Raw genomic sequence first — 25,946 nt, 5'->3', positions numbered from 1 at the left:
TGATCTCCACACTGGTGAATACAGCTATTCTAGATACAGACAAAATACTTTTGCTTTAAAGAATATCCAAGTACTCGGATATCAGAAAAAACGAGTACAAATAATTGTAAAAAATACTATCACAGATTTGTGATCTTTAAAAATATATAGTGGAGTACAGTAAAAAATACACAACACACAATGTAAGTATCACTCTAAAATTGCAGAATATTGTTAATAATTTGAAATACGTAAACTAAAACAAACTGCATGCGCTGCTGAATCTGGAAGTAAATCTTAAAAGTAAAGTGATGACTGAGGTTTTCATTTTCAAAGTAAAAGTATCAAGTGCTTTTGTACATGGAAAAAAAAGAGACTGTTCAATTTACTCAAATAGGTTCTGAAAAAACAATTTTGTTTTAAATACAGCCAACAAGTTAAATGTAGAATATAATGAATCCTTAATTAAGAATAATATGAAAATCTTGTGATGACTTATGTGACTGTCTGTAAGCATGAAGTTGTGTCAGTAAAATGTTCATGTAAATGTTTTTTGGTACTTCCACTAATGATGATAACGTCAGTTGATAAAACATGTTTTCTGTTGGAACCACTGTTTAGTTAAAAGGACTGTGAGTTGTTATTTTTATTTAGATGTTAACATGTCTTCATTTACCATCTTCTTGTCGTCTATCTACTGGAACTTATGTAGAAGATAGAAAAACTGTGGAGAACATTTTCAGGATTTGTTGTGTAATGATTTTAAAACAAAAGCAACAGTGGTGTTCATGTTGTGTTTGCAGCTGAAGTTAACTAGGAAGTGGACAGAAAATTCTTTGAGTGTTACGTTGTTGATTGTGACAAATATTGTTTCATTATTTCAAATCTTTGTGTTTTTATGCGGTTAGGTTTATTCTGATTTCCTGTTCTAAATAAAGGTTTAAGTTATAGTTTAAAAAAACAAACAAAAAAACATTTCATAAATCCAGTAGAAAGACATGCATGTAGCAACCATTCAAAGCACTTTATCTGTGAACTGTTGATCTCGATTCGTGAATCCGACTGGCACCTAAGTAATGATCCACAGCCCGACTAAAGACAAAACATGAAATATTCCCAGTAGTGCACTGGCTCATAAAAATAAAAGAGGTTACTCCTTTTGGTGGCAGAAATGATGGTTATAGATGAAGGGTTGACTTTTAGTAAAAGCAGGAGGCCACAGCAAGCTGTTAACAAGTTGAAGTGGTTGAGAATAAAAGGAAGATGGAAACTTTGATAGCATTAATGGAAAAAAAAAATCTATTCAAAGCAAACTGTAATGATACTTTCTTATAGTTGCTGTAACTAAAGCAAAATAAAACAATTTAAAAAACTTTATGAGTACATCAGGGATTATGACTCGATAGAGTTTTACAGGGTTTCGCTTCAGCGGACATCTTTTGTACCTTTGCCCTCAGGAAATGCAGAAGACGACTACAGCCCCAATCTTTGAGTTGATTAAATGAAGCCATGACTGTCTACGTTGCAGGAAATTTGGATCTAAATGAGCAAAGTGTCAGTTTGAAAAGAGCAGATTTCCCCAACAGCACATTATTCAACTCTGCACAGCTGAGCAGCCCCTGAACGAGAGAGGAGGATGTTGACTTTGAGCAGAGGCCCTCAAATAATGACACAAATGAAACAGGATGAGGTGCAAAGCGCTTCATGCAAACACTTTCTTCCAATGTTAGACTCAGGCAATATTTGAATTTTCCCCACATTTACTGAGCACTGCACACAAACCCTTTTCATGACGGAAAAGCATCTGTTCCAGAGAACATGCACTGAACAACAGATAATACGCTTCAAGATATTTAAGAACATTTTGGTGAATTGTTCCGCTCAACTGGCTTTAAGTGGACGGAGATAAAATCAATGAACCTTTGGGTAAATAATTCCCGCCCTTTTTTTTTTTTTTAAATATTGCAACCCCCAGGAGGAACAAGGGTCTGTGCGGTTCTAGTAAAATGGTTTGCAACACTTCTCTTGGAAAAACTGTCAGAAAGGAAGTGCTTGTGCTGGCCTGTGAAAATCCACTGCTGTGGCGTGTTCACTGCTGACGCTAGAGTAGCTGGAGTTTGTTTTTTGGAGAGACAGGAAGCTTCTGGGGGTTGGAAGACACATCAAACAGGATGTGAAAGAAGCTCAATCATAGCATTAACATGAGAACGAACAGATGCAAGAAGAGTCGAGACAAATTTACAGAAAACCCAGCCCAGTTCAGACTCTTGGGCTCACAAAGGCTTGCCCTAATGTAAATGTTTTCACTAAAGTCGGGCAGAGAATGGCTGACTGGAAAACTGTTGAAGGATGAGATTCACTTCAATAAACACTATCAACTTTTATACTTGACTTTACTCTGCACCATTCTGGTACAATCTAAAAAAAAAAAGAAAGCTCTCAAATTAAAACGTGTTTGGAAACCAGTTTACCAATTGATGAGATTTTTGGTGTTACTTCCAAAATAAATAGGAAAATTCCAATAAGCAATTTCTCCCTAAAGTCCCAAAGGATCCAATTTTTTGGAACCACACAAAGTTAGAAAAACTTATATTCTACATGATGAGTCAAAGCTACGTATCTATTGGGTTTTTGTGTATAGCTAGAAATAGTTTGAGACTTTCTTTCCATTAGAGACACCAAGGTAACACAGATGTTAAGAAAACAGGTGAAAGGCTTGAACTTGTGGACATAAATCACAATATGTTTCACTGGCAAAGTACAAAGACCTCGGCTACAAGGACGGTTAATCTTTATTCAGGGAAATGGCTTACATCTGCTTGTTGTTTCAGGGAAAATAAAAAGTTAACCCATAATACTTTTGGATTAAAAATATACAGAAAAAAACCCCACATCTTAAAACCTCACATTTCTGCAACCTTGTTCTATCTTTAATTAGAAATAACTCAAATAGGTTGAGCTAATCAACCAGTATAGAGGTTATATATAAAACGTGGAACTTCCCCTTTTTGGTTTATGCTTGATGAGAAAGCACATCGGGAAACTATGCAAGTTTGCACTATGCAAATGTACTGGATCCACATTCTGTACATTTGTGCTTTACAATATTTCCTGCTGTCAAATCCTCTTTTACTACAGTGGCCTCAATCGAACTCTTGTAAAACTTAGTGGTCCCCCTCACATTGAAAGTGCTGCATTAGACAGACACTTTGAAGCAGCTTGGAAGTGTAGAAGGTGGAGTGCATCATGACCTTTAAACTACTGTCACATATCCCAAAATGCCACAGTGCAGTGACCTAAATGCAAGCTTTTCAGCAAAGTTGGCAGTTGTCATTTGTAATGAGGAGGCAGCAGTCGCCTTTTTACACCGGCGTGTGACGGCTGCCAAGGTTTTAGGAAAAGGTTCGAAATAACAGAAAGATTTTTTCGTTACATTCTATTTGTTACACAACTGACTGATGAGAGGACCGCCAAGGTCCCCATCATCGTCTGATGATCGGCCGATTTTAGACTGCCAACCTCCAGCCACCCGCCCTGCCTAAATATCGTACGGTAGCAGCGCAGACACTCGGCGAGGGCTGTTGAGATGGGCTGGGGGCCTGAGGATGACCGCAGGACAATCTGGCAATCCTGGCCAGCAAGGGTCCTGCATTTAAATGGGGGGACGGGATTGATGCCGCACAAAATTCCTATATAGGGTGGCCGGTGGCAGTTGATATGGACGGCTGCCATCTTGAAAAATGTAGACATTGTGCAATCAGAGCTGCTGCCAGCCGGCGATCCGGCTGCCACCGTGCCGTGGGCCCACAGCTCTCACCTGACTTCATAAAGGCGTCGTCCCCGCCTGACTGCCTGCCGCCGTCTGCATTCGTGACCATGCCAACGATTTTCAAAAAATATTTGGGACTGCAGCATTACTTGACATTCAGAATTAGATAAAGACTTTGTTGTCACAAAAAAAAAAAAACGTTCTTTGTATCAAACATTTGTGGAGGTTTTATTAAATGCTAAATGATGACCGAATATTTCCTAACATTAAACTACTGCTTCTGAAAAGTGTTGTGACTTTACAACAGCCTCATTGACACCAAATACTTAATGAGACAAATAAATGTTGGCGTACGACTCACGGATGTAAATAATGAGTTTGATCTTTCACCGTATCGCATTAAAGCAGACTTTTTAAAGACAATAAAAAAATCTGTTTTTCTGAAGTCGGCTTTTTCATTGTCTGTGACTGAGGGTGAGAAGAGATTTCAAAGAGATTTAAGCTGCAGTTGCATTTCTTGACACATTCTGCACTTATTTAAAGAACAGACCCAACACACTGCAATCAGTGTTTGCAAACCAAAGCAGGCTACTGCCAACATCCTTTAATGGAAAGGAAAAAAAAAAACGGTTTGTTCCTGCAAATAACTTACATCACAATGATTAATTTAGAAAACAGAAGTTTCAGTGGTTACTCTGAATGCAATCCAAAAAAATAACAGTTTTTCCTCTAAGTGTTTGTAAAGCTGTTCTTAGGAAATTAGTGGCGTACAAAGTCAGGACTTCAGTAGAGGGGAAAAATTGACCACCTTGTTCAAATTTAAAATCTTTTTTATCAGCAACATTTTTTAATTAAAGAACAGATTCCTCAAGAGTTAGCCTCATTTAAAGCCACTGCGTTATTGGACGGCAAAAGAAAACAACAAAATACAGAGAACCTTCGGAAAAAAATAAAGACAAAAAAAACACATGACGGGAAGACTTAAAATAAGCACCAGGAAAAGACTTTTGCTCCAGACTACTAAAGTGTTAACACATCCCTAAAATCAATTATGTCCATTCACTCACGCACTTTCAGATGTGACATTTATTGTGCTTCAGGCTTTATTGGTAATCGTGACCTCTAATAAGTTAATCTTTCTTTACTCGCAGTGATTCTCTACCAGATCATTGCTGCGAAAAGCTTCATATTGAGGTATTTCTATTTAAATTTGGGACATTATGGCACAGAAAAAGATCAAAATACAACTTAAAAAGTGGCTTTATGAAGATTTTTTTTAAATTATTATTATTAGAACAGACTTCCAACTTTTACTTGCACCACCAAGGTTGTTTTCTCCAATCTTGAACTATTAAAAAGAAGGGAAGAAGGGTCCTGCGTGCTTTTGATTCACAACGATTTGAATAAGTACTCAGAAACGCAATTTTAAGCTTAATTTACTTTATACATGTCCTCCATCATGAGATAAATGTTAAAAACACAAAAAAATACAAATTTCAAGGGAGTGGGTCTTTCGGACAGTTAATCACTTATAAAAAAATAGCTTCTTGTTGTAAACTGTCAACATGAGGGTTTAGTTTGCAGGACAGCCACCATCTCGACGTGACTGTGGAGCAGTGGAAGCTGAAGGAGGCTTCCTACACACAGAGCTGCCCTCCTCTGAGAGGCAGCCTTTGTCCCGGGAGCAGAACTGTTTAGTATTGGCATCAGCAGACGGCACAAGTGACAGACACAAAGAGCCCGCACCGAACATAAGTAACCACAAAAAAACCCAACAACAAAACAGATTCTATATATTCCATTTCCAGCTCCATTTACTTCATGTGTAACGGAACACTGCAAAGTCCATAAAAAGGGTTGGAAAACACACAGATTCCGCTTTTCATTAAAACACTTTTCTGCATGCAAGTCTGCACTTCTGTTCATCATCATTCTGTCAGGAGATGCCTGAATTTATTATAAGATTGGTTTTAATGCAAGTTACATAACACTTTCAACGGGTTTGAACAAGCTTAATGCAGAGAGCAAAGTAAGTCAGGACATAAGAGGAAAATCCGAGCTGCAGCTTTATCGGCCCTTCCACTTTCTAGGCATGTTATGGAGGCTTTAGTTTGGTGCTGCTGCCAAAGGCTGAGAGAGGCTACACCTCTGTTCATATCAGCTCTGTGATCCAAACATCAACCTAGGCGCAAATGACCTACAAGCACTCTGAAAAATAACTGCTGTACTAACCCCAGATACCACAATGACACACACTGAACCCAAGATGTCACACGAGCAAAGATTCTGTATGTCAACACCAAAAACCTGTTTCTTCCTGTCAATTGGAGTCTCTGGTGCTCTGGAGGCCAATGGTGGGTATTCCTGCTGGCTGAGAAGATTTTTAGTTTTTGTAACATCAGCTTTTGGTTCCGTCTTGCTGAGGCACTCAGTAAAAATGTGAAACTCTGCATTTCTATCTTCTGGGAAAAGAAAACCAAGAGAACTTTGTTGTTTTTGTTAGTTTATGTAGGCCTGGAAGATATAAAGATATTGGATTGTAGACAACCCAAATGTGGCGTACGATTATCATTTTCAAAGATTGCTATGCCGGTAAAATGAAGCTTTAAAGGAGCGAGTGAACTTTTACGGTTCACATGAATGCAGCATGAAATGAGGAGGACCACATTTACTGACCACAATGTGCTTCTAATGGACACTTTGGGAGAAGAAGACAGAGTGGCAGATTAACTATTGGTGCCGTTTGGAACCTTCTGGTTTCATCTGGTCTGATTTACAGCAAATGAGTTGAGTCCAGAATATGCAAGGAGTTGATGGAACAGTAGCTGATGCACCACAGAAGCAAACAAAACTACAGCAGACATGAATGAACACAAGAGAATGATAACATATGAGCAAGGCAGCAAGAGAAGTGGGGACAGATGCAACTATGGCTGTGGTTCCTCTCATAGCAGAGGAAAACAAAGCACTGAAAGCATGGAGGTCCCTTTCCGATCGTCTTTGTAAAAGCGTTTCCAGTGGCTTTTCAATTATAATTATGCCATTTTTAGCTAAAATCAAAAAACCTGTGTCGTTTTCTGCGTTTGATTTGTGAGGGGACCGTTGGCTAAAAGCAACCCAACCCCCTTTCCCTTACTGTTGCTGAGAGCTCTCTGTTTACACGCTCTCTTGATAGGTCACACCCCCAACTGTTGGCTGTAAAAGAGAGAACTGAGTCTACGGTTCTATGGGAACTACCATCGCCAATCAGTAGTGAGCATGTTCGAAGTCCACACCCCTTCCACTGAAACCAGACTTGGGGAATCTGTCAATCAAATGTTTGAGGCATCCGATTGGTCAGTTTTTATCTTAAATAACTTGTGATAAAGACAATATATCATGGGACAAAATTAGGATTAGCAAGAAGATGTAAAGAAAAAGCTATCAGAGCAAGAATTCTGTCATTCTGACCAATAGAATGACTGAATAACAACTGTTTAGTTCTCTATAGGAGTCTATGGGATTTCGACTCTTTGAAGCCAGCAGGTACTTCCAAATTGGAATGTGAAAGGGTGAGATTGTCCAGTTTCTATATACCGTCAATCACCCCTACCTAACATTAGCGGGAAACACAAATGGCAGCCAATATTAGAGCTATCCTGCCGTATAGTTCTGATCCAAGTTCCAGCTCAGGCGAGGAAAACAAAGACGTACACGGATCTATTTGACTGCAAGTGGATGTATCAGAATGGAGCAGAGCAGGAAGCGTTTGGCCCACCCAGAGTATTTTCTACATCACAAATAAGCTCATTTTCAAAGATCATTTTTTGGCTGCTGCTGATTTACAGCAATTTGAATAAAGAAATACTTAGAAATTCAATTCCAAGCAAAATTCTCTTGATAAATGTCCTCAATCATCAAAGAAATGCCACAAGAATAAGTTATAAACATTGGAGTGGGTCTTTAATTAACATCATGAATCCATGTTTTAAATGTTTTTTCCCTCTTTTTTGTCCCCAAAAACTGCCATTTCCTGTAGGTGGCTGTGTCAGTTTTGTTTTTTTGTTTAAAAAAGATTTACTATGCAATCACCATTTATGTTATATTTTCAGTTTCAAATAAATAAAAAAATGTTATTGTGTATTTAACAATACTAGAAAAGTAAAATTGTAATCCTACAGAGATCTTTTGTCCAGATCACCCAGCATGGTGGATTATTCTAATTAGATGATCTCTCTCGTAACTCTTCCTTGGGTCATTGGAATGGCCCATAAAAGTAAAGATATCTTCCTCAGAATCAGTCTTGATGTTGCTTTAATGTTGAACATTTACAGAATGCAAAGCAACACGTGTCTAACCACAGTTAACCCGAGCTGGAATTAAAGACTAAAGGGAAGTGAAAACCCCATTTTGAGCTTGGAACCCATCAGTCCATTACGTGTTACAAAACGCATCTCCTGAATAATATTCAGTGCCAGCTTTTACTTATGCCTCCACAGACAGGTTTAATCTTTAATGATGTCAGCTGGGGAAAGAAGATGAGACCGTTCTTGGATGAGTCTGAAATCTGGTGAAAAGGAGAGCACGTTTTGATTCAAACTGTTGAACTTGGACTAAAATTACTGTCATTTTTTTAAAATGCAAATTTAGCAGAGCTCACGTCTTTGCTTCGCTTTTGGCCGGCCTTTTATAAGCCGACTTTTTCTTGCTGCCTTTAAGCCCCCAGCCCCCCTCCTGCTGAGATAAGAAGTCTTTTCAAGACCCTGGTGAAATGTCTTTTCAGGGTAAGACAGCAAAGTTATCCCCCTTCAGAGCAGCCGACTCATTTGTGGCGCAAAAGTTTGACTTAAAAATCTCTTCTCCTTCAAGCAATTCTATATACATTAGTGTGTTAAACAAGAAGAAATTTAAAGCCGAAATCACAACAAAACTAAAATATTTACACGACTCCTTACAGTGAGACACATAGACCGTAAATACAGAAATGGACACAGCCTAGGGAGGAAGGGTCAGTGTGTCCACTTCATATTCACAGTCAGTGATCAGACAGCAGCTTAAGAGTGGGGCTTTTGAGAAGCATCTTCTCTGTGGATTCTCTCTGGTTAAAGGCGGACTAAAGCCCCAAAAAATAAATGGCAAAATAAATGGCAAAAAGGCAGATCTTAGTATGACGTGATGCCAAAAGATAATTCAATCCTCAAGACTTTAAACTCTGACACATATTTATGCGGACGGAAAAAGAAACACATTTGCATTTGTACACTTCCCCTTTATCGCTTTTTGCCACAGACAGCCTGTGAATGTTAGCCTGACACGTTACTGTGCAGGAAACGGCACAGTAACACAATATGTTTGAATTTATAATCTAAAAAAAACGGGGAGAAGAATATGTAACCAAATCATTGATCTAATACATCTAACTATTGAGAACAGTAAAGAAGCTGTCTAAACTACATTTTGATCCAGTAAAACTTAATTACTATTTCACATCCTGAAGTAACACACTAACACACTATTCCCATTTACCTTGAGGACTTCTCCACGCTTGAAACTGAGCTCATCATCGGCCGTAGCTTTGAAATCGTATTTGGCGACGGCCTCCATCGTTTGAGCTGCGTGCTGGAAATGGATCTGGATGCAGTTGGGTTTCTACGACTGAACCTAAAAGAATCCACACGACCGTGGGCAGATGCTTTTCTCCGAGTCTCTCCTCCCGTCCCGCTCCTTTACGACTTTCACCTCACATAAAGGTCACAGGGCTGTACCTGCAGATCAGAAAAGACGTGGTGATCAGTTCGATGGTTGTTACTGCAGCTGAGACACTTCTAAACCAGTGGTTCTCAAATATGGGTATCCTCAAGGGTATTTGAAGGCATATTAAATAAAAAATAAAACATTAAATTTGTTATATAGTGCTTGATGACATACTAATCACATCCTGTCACCCTAAAAACTTAAACAATCAACTTAGTTTAAAAAAAAATCATTTTTGTATCTTCAGTAGTGTTTATGCCCAGGATTTCATTTTCTTTTCAAGAACCCCTCCAAAAATGAGATAAATTGCACAACTGTAAGGGCTTAAACTCTGATGAAAATTGTGTTTTAATTTACTCTTTTTTTTTCCCACTATGGAGGGCATAAATAAAGAAAATTAGGCTTAGAATTGCATATTGTGTAGTTATTTGTTCAAATCGCGTTGCAGACGAAAAAAGATTATGAACAAGCTTGTAGATGTGACGCAGACGCTACAGTCAGCAGGCTACAAGCTTCCTGCTCCGCTCCATTCTGATGCATCCACTTCCAGACAAATAGATCCGTGTACGCCTTCGTTTTCCTCCTCTGAGCTGGAATCTGGCTCTAAACTGTACGACTGGATAGCTCCAAGATTGTTCCCCACTTTTGATGCACCGCTAATGTTAGCTGGGGGTTGTGAGGGGCTGTAAGCTAGAGCGGGAGAGTGTAAACAAAGGGATGATGGGAAATCAAGGGAAGCTTACACCACACCCAACAGTTATAGCCACAACTCATAGGCAAACCTCTAATGAATTACTGACACTCTGTAGAATCGTTGTCCTAAAAAACGACTCCGATTTATTGATTTTGAATAAAAATAATATAATAAAAACACCAGTGGGGATTCTTGCAAATAGATCAAAAGATGATTGGAGTGGGACTTTAAGACATAAGGGCATATATGGAACAATGTTGTGCTTTGTACCCCCCCCCCCCCAGAGAAACCCTTTCCTCATTATTTCTATAAAAAAACAGAAAAAGGTGCTAGAAAGAAGTGGTTAAGAGGAAGAGGGAAAAATCCCCTTCTGCCATCAAAAACCATGTGTTGACAACCAATAAGAGGCAAATTTTTGACATATTACCAATAAGAAATTTAGACGAACCCGGTTCATGTCAAACAAACGTTGCACATACTTTTCCATGTTATCCAAAAATGGTTCATTTATGTCCTCAAAATGATCTCAAGATCTTCAATAAAGCGAACTTCCGCAGTTTTTTTTTTTTTTTTAACTTTAGTCAACAGTCAGAGAATTAGGAGTCACTCAATAACTAGTGACAATTCCCAAAGACCTTAATCTAAAGCTCCTGCAAAGATAAAGCACTGGTTAGCTTAAGCAGGGTTGACAGTGATACAGTAGCTAAAGTTGTCCAGTTAAATAGATAGAGACTCGTTATCCCGTTTTCTAATACTCTACCGGACAGCTTTGATGAGCTCACTCTACTACAACTCAGTACTTAGTAAGGTCGTTAAAGCTGACAGCAAGCCAGATGACAACAAAAGAACAACAAACACAGCGCCACTCAACAGGCTACTTTCGCCAATTAGCACATTTTTCCACGTCTTCCGGCGCCTATTAGAACTTGAGTCGGAATAAAAGCAATTCTCCAAAATGTAGTGTCTGTCAACGTGGCGCCGCTTCCTTTAGCATAAATAAGTAACGCAAATCCCTCCATAATTACATGCAGACAAAAGACTAGCAAAAAAAAAAAAAAGAATTAGAAAAAATCGGTGGTGATTTTAAAGTTAAAACGTTACAACAAACGAAGCGAGAGGCTAGTTTCAGGAGGTCCTGACTTTCGTCACTTTACATAGTTAAAACAGTTATTTTATAGACATGAACACGAAGGATGAAGTTTAATATTGTTTTATTTAACGACAACCAATTCTCATGATCGCGTCTTTAGGAGTGATGTAGTAGATCGAACCAATTCCAGTGAATAGACTGCGCCCACTGTTCTAGAACATTAGAGCTAGCATGCCAGCTAACGGTCGAGCAACAATAACTGCGGTGCGGTGTCATTATCAAACTTGCCCCAAATTTAATTACACCAACAACGATATCAGCGGTAACACCTGTAAAAAGCCGTGACCGGTTAAAAACGACGAGGCCGAACACAACTTTTATCCCCAAGTGCGATTACAAAATAGAAAACGTGAAAGGAAGAAAACATCTTTTTTTCCCTACACCGCAAAGCTGTTCGGTGCTAACTCAGAGTTAGCCTAGATATATCACCACTGAAGGCGTCGAGAAAATAAAAGTACAACTTTCACATCAGGAAAAGGCGACAAGATTAACTTACTGTTCACGATATTCCGTTTCAGATCGGTCTCCGTAATAACCCAAACGATATCGTGTAAACTAAGCTCTCCCTGCTTCCTATGGAGAGCAAACCGACGAGGAGGAATCGCTCACAGCCCGTTTTCGGAGCCTGAAGCTAGCTGGTAGCAGACGCTGCTCTCGACGTTTATTTCCGCTTCCTTCCACCGAGAGCTGCGGGGCTGTGCGGGCTGCTGGGACTGGAGCTCCTCCCTGTCAGCTCCGCTCGGCTCGTGAATCAGACAGGAGGACAAGTCTCCGTGACGGTCTGCCGCAGCGTCCCCAGTCCCACGGTGGATTGTTGAAGGCAGAGGGGAAAATTGGAAACACACTCGAGACTTTTGCGCAACTTCAAGATAATGCTACTCAAGTAGAATTACAGAAGTCATTGGTATAAAAAAAACTAAAAAAAAATAAAAAAAAAAAATAAAACGGCACGCAGTCTCAAACTTACGGAATCGGAAACATCAAAAAATAATTTTGCGCTAGTCTTACTGGTAAAACCTCTGCACTTATAGTTTTTTGGGAATAAAGAAAATCATTTCAGTTTCACTTATGTACGGAGCCCTGGATGTGACATTCTAACAAACAAACAAACAAACCCCACAACAAATTGTTACCTCAAAAAACGTGTACATGATTTAGTATTTCGTATTCACAAATTAGTATTTTATGGGCATTTTCAAAAAATTAGCATCTTGTGCACACAAAATAGTATTTTCTGGGTAAAATTGTGTATGTTGTGTGCACAATTTAGTGTCTTGTGGCCACAAATGAGTATTTTCTGGGCACAATTCTGTATTTAATGTGCACAAATCAGTATTACTCGGGCATAGATTTGTGGGCACACATTAGTATTTGTTCGGACACATTTGAATTTTGTGGCCAAAAATGTTTGTTTGTGCACACAAATTAGTATATTATGGGCAGAATTTTGTATTTTGTGCACACAAATGAGTATTTTGTTGGCACAAATTTGTATTTTCTAGGTACAATTTTGTATTTCATGTGCAAAGTGAGTATTTTATGTGCACAATGTGGTTTGTTTTTTTGTGCACACTATTTTGTGCACACAAATTTGTATTTTGTGGGCACAAATGACCATTTTGTGGCCACAAATAAGTATTTTCTGGATACATTTGTGTTTTTTGTGCGCACAATTTAGTATCTTGTGGCCACATATTAATATTTTCTGGGCACAATTCTGTGTTTTTTGCACACAAATTTGTATTTCCTGGGCATACATTTGTACTTTGTGGCCAAGAATTAGTGTTTTGTTTGCACATATGAACATTTTGCGGCTGCCTAATGTATTTTGTGCACCCAAATTTGCATTTCGTGCTCACAAATTAGTGTTTCATTGATGATACTAAGATATTACTTTATGTTCAGAAAATGCTACTTTACGCACAAAAAAATGCTACGTTATGCAAATAAAATTCTAATCCTTTGCCACAAATGATCAATTTAAGGTCACAATAATTTCTGCACCTTTGAGCAAAAATTTGACTCACGCCACATGCGCAACAGTCACCAAAATTTGCACACGCCTAGTCCTTGGAGAAAATAAATTTTGGGCATAGAGAACGACACCTCCCAAGACAATGACATCACTGCAATCAAAACCGCGAAAAAAGAACAATGGCCTGAAACTTGCTTATGGAGCCAAAAAGAAAAAGCAGTATTTCAAAATACAGAAACAAAACTAAAGAACATCTGTCGGGGTTATCCAAAGGAAGTTTTTAAATTATTATGGGATGGCCACACAACTTGGCGTCCGATATGGGAAAAGTAAACTTTTGTTCACGCGATTTTCACATAATTTCAAAACACGTGACGCCAGCTTCCTCTGGAGTTTTGTCGACCTTTTACCTCGGGAAGGGGCTGCCTCCTTGAATAATAAAAAAAAACACCTTTAGTACCAGCTACAAATGAAAACTTGTCCTAGGGATTTTGATCGATCATTTCCCAACTCCTCGGATGTCGTTGTGAAGTAATTGGGGAAAAAATGCTGCAAGTAGAAGTTGAAAAGTGTGCGTGTGGCGAACTCCCAAAAGTGGCGTTCTGCTTTTACTCCCAGATTTTTTAGCAGATGACTATGAGAATTGAATGCACAAACTCCTGGCCAGAGTTAAACTTAATGATATAACATAAGATATGACTATATTAGGAATGAGGTTAGCATATAACCTCTGTTGATAAGGAAATCCAAACGTTTGCTTTTGTAGATTCTTCTCCTCAAACTGATGCCAGTCTCTCCAAAATCCCCAGGTGACCAAAACAGGAAATGGTTGTTATGGAGATACAACAAAAGCCACTAATTTGAAAAAAGTGGATTTTACATCAACTTGTCCCCTGCAGCTCTGACCAGCCTGACGGAGACAAAAGGGGGGAGATACTGAGGCTTCCAATTGGCATGGCTTATCTATACACACTAGTGTATTGACAGTTATTGACCGAGGGACATTCTTTATCAACAGTACAATAGCGCCACCATGTTGCATAGATGGTATAGATGATCGCAATGCTAGCACTTTTAGCCACATGCAACTCAGACAGCCTTAAAGAAAGAGATGGGGGAAGGAAGTCAGGGGTGCCTTGTGGCAAGTGAGGTCGGGTCAAAGGTGGGTGGTAAGAGCGGCAGTGGTGTGTAGAGGCGGGCAATAAAGACGACGGTGGTGGGTAAAGGCGGGCGGCGACTCGGCGAGTAGCGCCAGCAGGCCATACAATGCTGCTTGAGGCTTTAAATATATTTATTATTTTTGTGTCATGTCCAGGGCTCTATGATAAAGATAGAGCACAATGTCTCTCATAATTCCTAATCCAGCAATTCTTTTTTTTTTTTTTCAGAATTGTTTTTGGAAGTCATAGGTTCACAAACAGCTTGTGTCTGTCTGTTAGATTTCCAAACTCCCTCGTTGTCATGATATACTACCTTTTAGGCTGGTTGTGCGATCAAAGTAAAGCTATTTTGGCAAGATTTACCGAAAGAATTCTTCACAAAGATATGAACCTTATTATGTAATCGTCTGTCAACATTGGTGACATGCGAGTATTACACTGCATTTCTTAAATTAGTGGTGCAAATATTACAAACTAAAGTACAGTGATTTTATCAAATTCTATTTGTTTTTATGATAAAAGTCTAAAATGAACAATGCTTTTTAGGGGAGTAAAACTTATACAAACAAATATTTTATTGTTTACAAAAGCTTGCTAAGTAAATGCAGTTGAGTTGGTTTCACTGGTCATTTCAATTTCAACTTCCAGCATATTTTTACCCGTATCTGATAGGACAAAGAAGGAGCCCAACCTTCCAGGGACCTTAGTATTTTGAAAGTTAAGGAAAGAAATGGACCATATTTTTCATTACACTTGCAATATATACTAAAATACTTACATTGAGTCAAATTACTTTTATTGTACTGTTAAGATGTTGTTTTCACTGATTATCAATTGTAAATGAAGATCTTGCTGCAAAAAACAATAACTTACATACTGATAATGTCTTTTTGTTATGCATCTGTTTGTGTTGAAATTTTATGATGAGTTATTACTGTTAAAACAACACAAACAAAAACGTTCAGGAAACCACAGAACTCCCCCACACTGTGTACCAAACACACCCTTTTTGGGTGTTTAAAACCCTAAAGAAATGAAGCTCTACTTCTTCCTTCTTTTTCTTCCCTTTTTCTTATAATAATTTTAGGTGTATTTTAAATACAATTTGGTTTTGCTTTGAATGTTTTATGATAATTGTATGAAAAATAGTATTTTCTACACAACTAAATAAAATGTTTCAAGTTCTCAAGTGTTTATTTCTACATTTATTACTACTTAAAAGTAATTACAGTTCAGCACCTATTTCTAGATTATATTGAATTTAGTGAGGATGGAAATCAATCAAAGCAATATTTTTCCATATTTGACTTTATACATTTTAGGGGAAAATGAAATAGATTTATATTTATTTTCAAGTATGAACTTATTACATGAAGATTCAATGTTTTTCTTGAACCGTTTGCACAGTTACATCACATCTGTGTTTATTTTAGACACCACTCAGATGATGAAGGAAATAAAACGATGCTGCCCTCTAGTGGAGGGATTACTTCATTGTATTTTTCTAAAACACGTCAGGTAAACATTTTTTTACCACAATATTTGTCGTGAGAATAACAGTATCCACCTTTACATTTACACACTGAGTGCTGAGTGAACCCTTTGGGGAGAGGCTCTGTCGTTGGGGCATCTTCTGAGGTGACCTTGCTCCCACCCACCGATGGTAGAGTTGGTCTGACGGCAGCTCCTTCACACCCATCAAGAAGGCCTCTGTGACACATGCTGCCTGTCACAGTGACTGTGCAGAGCTCAACACTCCTCTGGCCACCCATGGCTGCTGCCAGCCACCATCGGCATCAAAAACTGCCATCTGCCTCCGCTGACCGAGCACAGCTCCTAAGGAAACACCATCTGTTCATGGCGAGGCCTCATGACAGAGAAATCTCCACTTCAAACAGTAAGTGGCAACTGTTATTATAATCAATCTCCTTTCAAGAAGTTCTCCAGTTTTACATACATTTTTTTTCTCTATGTTTTTTTGACGTCATCAGAAAAGTGATTGTAAATTGTCTTTAACACAAAATGTTTGGGTGTAAAATTGGTATGAAGACATTGTGTGAGAAGTAACCTAGGCACTTTAACATTGGGAGTTGGGTCTTCTAGACCCACTAGAAAGTGCTCTGAACCTTTTTTCTTCAATGATTTGTGAACCTCACTGGTGTCCATGGATTACAAGAAATCTTTCCACCTTTATCCACCTTTGTCATGGTAGGGAGAACACGTCAATGTAAGGCTGGGGTCATTTAAGATAGCACAAGGGTTTTAAGCAGCTTTTTCTGCAGAAACTAAGAATTTTCTAAATGACAGTAAAGACTAAAACGGCAGAATTAGAATTAAATAAAATTCTGAAAAAATACAAAAATCAATTTAATAAATGAGAATTAATATTAATGAGAATTAATTATAAAAAATAGACTAATTTTCCAGTGTGTGGGTAGTCAAGTGTTGCCACATACATAAATCAGAAAAAAATTCAATTGTGTTTTTTGTGAGAAAAGCTGTGTTTAATTTGCAGTCTTTCAAACTTCCAGTACACTAAATGTGTGTTACACACAGGCCAATGCAGAAACTTTAGTTTAATCAAGAAATCCTCGTTAGCTCTTGAAAAACTCTGACCCGACACACCAAAACATTTGGTTTTAATCTTTAAATTACATACTTACACATTGAGTAGAAAATGTAGACTTTTACCGGAGTAACTAAAATATAAGTAGCATAATTTTCTAATAAATGTCTCAGTCATCCTTCATAAACAATGAAAAAATGTAGGTTAATTGAGAAGTAACAATGGTGCAGATCAAATCTGAACCATTACACAAAAAGCAAAACTAGTGGAGATTAACAACAATTTGAAATGCAAAATGCATAGATTTCTGTGAAAAACAAATTTGAAATAATCAAACTGGTAGGAAAACCTTAAAAAAAAGTTTCACATGTTTTTTTTCCAATGGAAGCTTCATGATTAGAATGAATCATGCAAAAAATATGTTGATCTTTCTACGATCCTCCTCTACGATGTAACATTATGTGTCAAACCGCTCCCGCATCCAACTGTGCAATGCTTAAAAAAAAGAAACTCTTGGAGGCTGTGGGGTGTCTTTGCATTAAACTCTTCAGTAAAGTGTCACAAAAACATGCTTAGAAATAAGAGTTATTTGGGAAGGTTGGAGTCTGTCTAAAAATACCATCAAGTGAAGCCCTTTACTTTGGACATGCTGATGTTTGGTGAAGGTCAACCCTGTCCATGTTCCTTAGTTTGTATCAAATTTATTTTCCATGTTCCCCCCACAGCAGCAGGAATCCTGACCTAGTTGTATTTTTTTCCCTCCCTCCTCTCCGAGCAGATGGTCATCTTTCTTCTGCTGAGGTCTTCCTCCGTCAAACTGGGTTTCCTCATTAGCGTCATCCATCAGCTTCACTACAGAGATGAACTGAAGCGACCAGAAGAAGTTGTTAGCTTTAAAATACAGTTTTGGTGTCAGTATTAGCAGTTGAATCGTAATTGTATTTGTCAGGAATACATTATTTTTTTATTGATAAATAAATCAGTATTGATCAAATCTTTGCTGAGGTTGATAATGATACATTTTTGCCCAAAAAAACGACGCATGCTCTGTCATTTTCTGTTCATTTGACGTTAAAGATCTGAGCCAGATTGTTGAAAACAGAAACCAATAAAAATATTAAAAGTGGACTTTGTTTGAAAGCTGTGTTTGAGTTTTATTCTCCGCCATCTTTTTGTTTGCTGGTGTTTTTAACAAACCTTATTGCTTTTTTTTTTCACCACGTTAAGAGAAAACGTTTGTGTGTAACTTTTTATCCTTCCCTTCCTGCGTTTTCCCAAAACCAGCTGTTCAGCTAACTACAAGAGTGTCAAACAAAACATAAAAAAATAAAAAATAACAATTATCTTGTGTTATGTAATGAAAGATGTTAAAAGTGCTTTTAATGTAGCACAGCATATCAAAACTTAAAAATTATCTTTTTAGCTTAGCTTTTAAGTTTTTTTTTATACTTCCTCTTGTACGCATTTTAATTTTACAGACTTTTCTTTTAAAAATTACGATCACTATTTTTTACTACTATTTTTATTGTTTACTTAAAGTACTTTGAGGTGTTCTGTAGCAGGAAAAGTGCTCTATAAATAAAGCTAAAGCTTAGCATGAAACAAAAATAAAAAATCTCACTCAAGCGTATGTTAATGTAACTTCATATAAGACCCCAAAACATAATATAACATAATAAAGGTTTTAAAATAAAGAAAAAGAACAACAAAAAAAAGAACTTTGCATAGAAAAAGAAGAAGAAAATTCAAACTTCTACTTCATGCCAGCCCAGTAAATAAAACAACTGACAACAAAACAAACAAAAAATTCTAACTTAAAATAATGTTACATATCGAAAAAATGAAGAACTAAATAAAAACCAAAACAACTCAAATATGGTCTCAAATATTATCCTTAACTAACAGCTCAAAATGAAGCTTTTAAAATCATTCATCAATAAAACTGCATGAAGAGAACCAGATTTAAAATGCAGCAGATCGATGTTCTTACAGCAGACAGGCCACAGTGTTCGGACCTCTGGGTTCAAAATAAAAACAGTCTAGAACCCAAAACCAGTTACTTCTCCGAAATACATCCTCCTGTTTTAGTAAAACATACCACATCAACGATCATCTGACTGAGACACGTGAAGAACTGTCAACAACAAAACAAATCGCTGCCCCGTGTTTTCCCTCATTCTCTTGCTGGAATCTCTGCATAGTTTGAGTTTAAGACACAGAACCTAGGATGGAGAGGAGCGAGAAGGAGGAGCGAGAAGGAGGTGTCAAGCGGCGGCGCCTCCTGTTGGGAGACGTGGGTGAATCTCTGGAAGCCGTGAGTGGGGAGGTCCTAGTGTTCAGCGCTCATTCTGGACTGTCACATAGGCACTTACGACAGAAAAAAAGCCACAATGAGTTGTGTGATAGGCTGTGACAAATCACACTATGACAAACATCCAGGTGTGAAGAACTGACAGGTAAGGCTGCGTTGACTGCTATTTAACTGAAACTTTAGTCATTTGCCGTTTGTGCTTACACGCCTCCCTTCAAACAGAAGAGCTGTGCCCTGGGCTCTCAGGAGCAGGCCTCAGGGACCAGTCTGTGCCTACCCAGCGAGGTGGTGCTGTACCGTGTTCCCTGCAGGGGGGAGGAGCCCGGCTTGTCTGACAGCAGAAGGCGGTGCGCCGGTGGGGCCGCCACCTCCCCGTTCCTCTGCAGGGAGGCACACCTGCGGAAAGTCAAGTCCAGCTTGTTGTGGATGCTGCTGGAGCTGTGAGCTCGCTGGATGTCCACAGGGTCCAGACTCCCGGCCTTCCCGTTCAGCAGCGGTGCTCTGCTGAGATGGCTGTCGCAGCTGTGGATGCCGCCGCCCCTCTTGTCCTCCAGCGCCGCTGCGGTCAGCGTCCCATTGGACAGGGAGAGTTTGGCTGAGTTGCTGCTCGCCAGGTTCCCCAGGTGTCCGTTCATTCGCCCGTCCTGCAGCTTGACCGGAGACCGAGGAACGTCTTTCTTCATGAAAACAGGCTTCAAATATGAAAGGAGGTTGTCTTGACTCGAACCCTCCTCTCCTCCTTGATCCTTCCTGTCCTCAGGCTGCAGTCCAGCCTGTAATGAGTCTTTTTGGCCCCTGGGGGGCCCACCTGTTTGGACCTTGGTTCTTCTCAGTGTGGAGTCTCTGCTTGGAGGAGCACTATAGCTCATCTGACCTCCCAGAATGGCCCCTTTGTGGAGCTGGAAGTCCAGCAGCCTGCCCTGCTCTGGTCTCAGTCTCTTCAGCGGTCCCTGCCTCAGAGAGTCGTCCTCTCTGGATGCACTCTGACCTCCGTCGGCTCCTCTGAGGCTGAGGAGTCTGTCCACGCAGGTTCTGCTTTTTCCTTCCGGGATTTTAGGGGAGTAACAAATATCGGCACTGAGTCTGTCTGTGCCGCTCAGGCTGCTGCCGCTCGGGCTGCTGCATTCCTGCCCCACTTGAAGGACCCTTCCATGGGCGTTTCTCAGCGGCGGCGTGGCCACCAGTGTTATGATGGGGTCTTTGGTGCATCTCGGTCTGCGGCCGGACTCCAGGTACTCCACCAGCTCCTCCGACTGGGTTTGGGCTGAGTTCTTGATGCGGTCTTTGGACCCAAAGGACCACCGCAGTGGGAGAACTTTGTTCAGGGTTTCTTTAGGCGTAGTTGGTGATCTCATGCTTAAACTCCTGCCCTGGGTTCCTCGAATAAAACGGGTTGCTCCAAAAGAACCTGCAGGCAGATGAGTGAAGAGCTCAGCATCTGACAAGGAAGGAAAATGTCTATAAAAAAACACATGAAACACGCTGCCCAGTATTTACGTAAAAAAGAAAAACCTTATCACAGCTTTTTAAACGTTTATAAAGATTATTAGTGAGACTTATTTGGAAAAAATAAGCTGAATACATGTGAAAATAGTATATTTTTGTAGTTTTTAATTTTTTTTCCTTCATTTCCAACCACTTGTGGGATATTTTGTGTAGAATAATTATCATCGAATAGTCAATAGTTATAATATAAATATATATCTAGCACTTATAACCAAACAAAAGCTGCTGCACATGCTAAAAATGACAAAATGAAAAAAATAAATGTTGCCAAACCATTTTACTTTTAACAAAAAACAATTATAAATAGGAAAAAAAAACAAAATAAACATGAAAAACAAACAAACAAGAAAGGACCACAGTAATCAGAAATAATTTATTTAAATAAAAAGCAAATAAAAATGAAAAGTCAAGAAGTGTTTCCAGACTTCAGCAGCAACACAGAGACACAGTTTTAAATTTAATTATTTAGAATAAACATTATTATACTTAAAATTTGCCCTTTACCCACTTGTTTCTACAGCTCTGGGGGCTTCATCTCTAAACACTGGTAACTCAGGAGACTCTGCAGCCTGTTTGGGATCCAAAAGAACTGGACTGGGGTCTGCTGACCCCATGCTGCCCCTCTTGCTGCCCTCCGTCAGTCGCACCAGCCAGTGGTCAGAGATGGACGAGCTGGTGGATCCTGTCGAGGAGATGTTGATTCTTCTTTTTATTTCAACCAACACTAACAACAGGTTAGGAGAAGAACAAGCAGCAAGCAGAGGACTAACCAGTAATGGAGGAGCTTGCAGACCAGGGAGGGATGGTGTTTCTTTTTTGGTAGAAGAGGATGTAAGCTCCTCTGGTGCACACCTCGGCCTCTGGAACCGGCTCGGCGCTGCTGTCATCATAGCTGTACCACTGACCGTCCACAGAGTTACGGCAGAAGGCTGCAGATTTGGAGGCAGAAGAGCTGCATGCTTGACTGGTGTGAAAAACGTTTCATTATCATCGTTATCTAGTCTTGTATTCCTCCGCACCTGTGTAATGGCCGCCGTGCATCCCTCCATGGTGGTTGCAGACGGCATACAGATCATACAAGAAGTCGGGGGGAGTCAGGTCTGGCCTTCTGGACTGGTTCCATCCGGGCTGCAGAAGGGGCTCCTGGGGGCCGTTGTTGCGGTGCACCATGTGTGGCGTCATGTCCAGACCCGCAAGAGGAAAGTGCACAAAGGTGGTGAGCTTGTTCCTGCGCTCGCCCACCTGTCTGAAGCGCTTCAGGTGGAGGATGAGGATGTCCGGCAGAGTCCACAGACTCATCTTCACCATGCCCTGCTGCAGCTGCTTGCAGTGGGGGCATTTCCAGGCATCGTCTGGGGCAAGCTGCAGACGAAAACACACAAAGAAGGAATCAAGAACTCTTGAATATTCAATAAATAACTAAATAAAAATCTAATTTAATCTATGGTATTATTTTTTGAAAATATGTCAGAAAACTGGAAATCCTCCTAATTTTGCAGAGAGATTACTCAGATCAACTTAAAGCTGGTGGAAAATTTACAAGTTGTTGTTATGGCAACAGATGCTACTCTTTTTGACTACTAAACATTATTTTTGATCTGATAATATATTAAGGACATTTTGTTAATTTTCATTTCCTTCTTGATTTTAACCACTAATAAAATAGTATCAAATTATAGAAATATTACACTTTCTCAGTTTTGTTTTAAATCAAGAAAAAGAAAGTTTTCTGACAAAATAAAAAACAGAAATATACAAAAATATCTTAATATATTTTATTTTTGGTAATAAGATCTGCTGCCTAAATATTCAAATAATATATATTGGATTTAATGGTAATTTGATGGACGTTACAGGTAAAATGATGGAAATGGATGTTGTTAAGCATTTGTTACAAACTGAAAATTAAAAAACGTGAATATTAAATGTATAAATAGTCAATAAAGAATGAAGAATAATGACAAATTCATCATAATCCATATTTCATGTCCTTTTTTCCTATCTCTCAATATTAGGTTTTTCCTGTTGTTCCAACTTCCAAAACATACAAATCTTTTGCAGCATAAAAGGTTTTACGTAGGTTTTAGGAGAAAAATGCAATTACAAAACCAAAAGGCTACACAAATAGTACAAAAACAGTACATCAAGCTGAAAAAATACTGACAACCAAAATGATAATAATGCAAATACATTGTTGCAATATTTGGCTTTGGAAAAGAAAAACTGAAGGTAAAATTGACCTGTTCCTCTTTGGTGTAGAGCTGGAAGCACTCGTCCAAAGTGCAGCTGTGCTGCTGGACGTGGTGCTGCTGCAGATTCCTCACGCTCTCTGCATCCTTCACCACTTCCTCATGGATGTTACCAAACAGGCTGGAACAGGGGATAAGTCAGGGTTTGCTGAGTAAAAACACACCGGCTGCACTGAAAACAACAGAAGGTTCTCTGACCAGTCTTTGATTCTGTGCTCCCACTCGATAATCAGCTTCACATGAGGCGGTCCACCAGAACCACAGAGCTTCAGGGCCCTAGAAAGGATAAACGAGACAGGAAGTGGTGACAAGAAATACGGTCGAGTGGATTCAAATCTAAAAGTTCTTTAAAAAAAATTACAATTTTTTTCTGTTCTATTTCTCCAAGAGTTGATTCCCGAACATCACATAAAGGTTGTGTATTCCAGTTTGTAACCACTAGGTGTCAGCATTGCTGCACCTCATCAGGAAAATCCACATTGTCCGTCAAAGAAAGATAAACAATTCTCTTATTGCCTTTTTGTATTTTGGACCATTTTTAATCAGAGCCACAGAATGCTGTATTTTCCTTGTTTTTTAAGTACAGATTAAAAGTCTTCAGCTCTGGACATTCCTGTTCTTTTTTTTGGTAAACTAGCAGCATTTTTATTGTGAGTAAATAGCTTTGCTGATTCATGAGACTTCCTAAAACTTGGATAGAATTTTTCCTTTGGTTGATTTGTATTTATTTGTTTTATGTAACATTTAAATAAAGTATGGTCAGGTGTGGTGAAGTTTAGTATTTTTGTATGTTTAGTTGTCTTTGCTGCCGACAACTAAACATACAAAAATTCAGCTTTTTAAACTTACAGGCATACAGATCTCAGAAAGCCAGGTTTGTGTAATGCCTTTGGCAATGTTTCTGTATTCAAGAAGAGTAAATGCAGTCAAAACCTCTGACAAAGTGTATAAAGATTGTCATGTGTTCTTAGTGGTCTTATATTATGATTTTGCCAATTTTAGTCAAAATAAAAAAACAATGTCGTTTTCTAGAACACAGTTTCTTCAAAGCAGAGGGAATTTATTAGAAATTCCCCTCAGAGTTGTGTGTAACGTGACTGTTGCTGCAGAGTAACCCCACTTCCCCTCCCCTTCTGAGAGCTCTCTGTTCACAGGCTCTCCCACTAACTCACAGACCCTCCCACACCCCCAACCTAATATTAGCGTATAATTTTGATCCAGATCAGACTAGGAAAACAAAGACAAACATGGATCTATTTGTCTGCAGGATGCTTCAGAATGGAGCGGAGCAGGGAGCTTTTGGCCCGCCTAGCATATATTCTACAGGACAAATATGCCCTTTTTCAAATGCCATTTTTCCAGCTGCTCCTGATTAATAACGATTTAAATAAATAAAACTCACAAATACATTTTTAATCTTATTTATCTTTATATGTGTGCTCCAGCATCAGAATAATGTCACAAGAACACGTTGAAAACACCAAAAAAACTCTAATTTCATTGGAGTGGGTCTTTAAAAAATGGGGGGAATTAATCAAAGTAATGCGAGTGAATTGATTTTTCAATAGTAATAGAGTCAAAACAGTTATAAAGGGAAAAATGAGGCTTTGTATGTACGACCCATTTTACAACTAATTATAATTAAGTTATTTTCCTGTCTTAATATTTTGAAAAAGACTCCTAAAAAGTCTTTTTGGGACTTTTTTAAAAAGTTGTTCATTTTCTGACTTTCAATTATAGGACATTTGACCCATACTGTCTTCTTCTCAGAACCCATAGTGAGAAAGCTATGAACTCGCCATAAACACTGTTCATTTATTTTGTAATTTCCACCTAGATTTAATTTTGAACTTAGTACCCAACTTCCTGTCCCTGCACGATTAGTTAAAAGGGACTCCTTGACTAATATAGCGTGTCTTTCTAAAATATGAGCCATGTTTAAGCTTGTTAAATGAGGGAAACGGCAACTAGTTAGACCGGAACTCTCAGATTTAGGTTGCTGCGCTGTCACGTCTCTTCAGTTCTCTGTGGGGCAGCAGCTTCTCTCACTGCCCCCGGCTGTCCCTAACTCTCCCTGGTGGCTCTGAGTCCCAGTGGAGCCCTAAAGACAGAACCCACAAACTCAGACACAAGACAGTGGGTTCAATTGAATACCAGGATTTTGTAGCCACACTTTTTTAGTATGGCCAACAGAAATGCATAATACATAATGCAGAAATACAAAACAAAACAAAAAAAAGAACAGAGGGCACTACGGCACTTTTTCTTACGAGGCAAAAAGGGCAGGTGCCCTAACACCCCTAGGGCACCAGCCTGGCCACATGTGCCTTGACAGTTCCATACGGTTGATTTGGGGACAGATCATATTTCTGAGTTCAAACACCATCATTACCCGACTTTCTGCGACACATTCAGCTTTGAATTTGCATTTCAAAAGATTTGGTAAGCGTTTTTCCCCATCAGCAGCATTCAGTGAAAGAATGAACTGTGCTTAACAGCTGCCCAAATGGATGTCCTTTCAAGACCTTCCAAATCACCTCTTTGAAACCGCACTTCCCTCCTGGAACTGAAAGCCATCAGACAGGAGTGTTTGAGCGCGTCTCACGCCGGAGCATTTCAGTTGGAAATCAAGTCCAAGACTTCAGAACCGGCGAGGAAAAGGAGGCCAAAGGTTGACACGCAGGCATCAGTAGGACGGATCCTTCATCAGAGGCTACTGCAGTTTACCACACACACACTCTGGTGTGTTTGATGTGTGCATGCAACAATTTGATCTACTTCTGCATGAAAAAATTCTGGGATTTTTGTGGAATTAAAGAAAAAACAGGTTAACCAAAGCAACAGAATGCCTCTG

The 25,946-nt window shown here is 39.1% G+C and overlaps 2 protein-coding genes across 3 annotated transcripts in view; both read right to left on the bottom strand.

Moving 5' to 3' along the window:
- The window catches only part of grb2b (growth factor receptor-bound protein 2b), a 29,531-nt gene extending 17,155 nt beyond the window's left edge, over positions 1 to 12,376 (bottom strand). Inside the window, exons 1-2 of one of the 2 annotated variants that reach the window (XM_023957982.2) lie at positions 11,822 to 12,376; positions 9,254 to 9,492 (exon numbers count right to left, since the gene is read on the bottom strand). In XM_023957982.2, the coding sequence (XP_023813750.1) occupies positions 9,254 to 9,331 (78 nt within the window). In that variant the 5' untranslated portion in view covers positions 9,332 to 9,492; positions 11,822 to 12,376. The remainder of the gene's footprint in view (positions 1 to 9,253; positions 9,493 to 11,821) is intronic. The other variant, XM_023957983.2, reaches the window with a different exon arrangement.
- A 4,561-nt stretch (positions 12,377 to 16,937) lies between these two features.
- Positions 16,938 to 25,946, bottom strand: part of usp43b (ubiquitin specific peptidase 43b) — a 100,125-nt gene continuing 91,116 nt past the window's right edge. The window contains exons 10-15 of the mRNA XM_011478550.4: positions 23,291 to 23,368; positions 23,084 to 23,213; positions 21,863 to 22,205; positions 21,614 to 21,772; positions 21,352 to 21,525; positions 16,938 to 20,745 (exon numbers count right to left, since the gene is read on the bottom strand). Coding sequence (XP_011476852.1) covers positions 19,580 to 20,745; positions 21,352 to 21,525; positions 21,614 to 21,772; positions 21,863 to 22,205; positions 23,084 to 23,213; positions 23,291 to 23,368 — 2,050 coding nt within the window. The 3' untranslated portion in view covers positions 16,938 to 19,579. The remainder of the gene's footprint in view (positions 20,746 to 21,351; positions 21,526 to 21,613; positions 21,773 to 21,862; positions 22,206 to 23,083; positions 23,214 to 23,290; positions 23,369 to 25,946) is intronic.

The sequence above is a fragment of the Oryzias latipes genome, chromosome 8 (assembly GCF_053564925.1).
Source record: "Oryzias latipes strain Hd-rR chromosome 8, Olatipes_Hd-rR_3.1".
NCBI lineage: Eukaryota > Metazoa > Chordata > Actinopteri > Beloniformes > Adrianichthyidae > Oryzias > Oryzias latipes.
The sequence above is the reverse complement of the archived record's forward strand: the minus strand, read 5'-3'. Positions and strand labels throughout refer to the sequence as shown.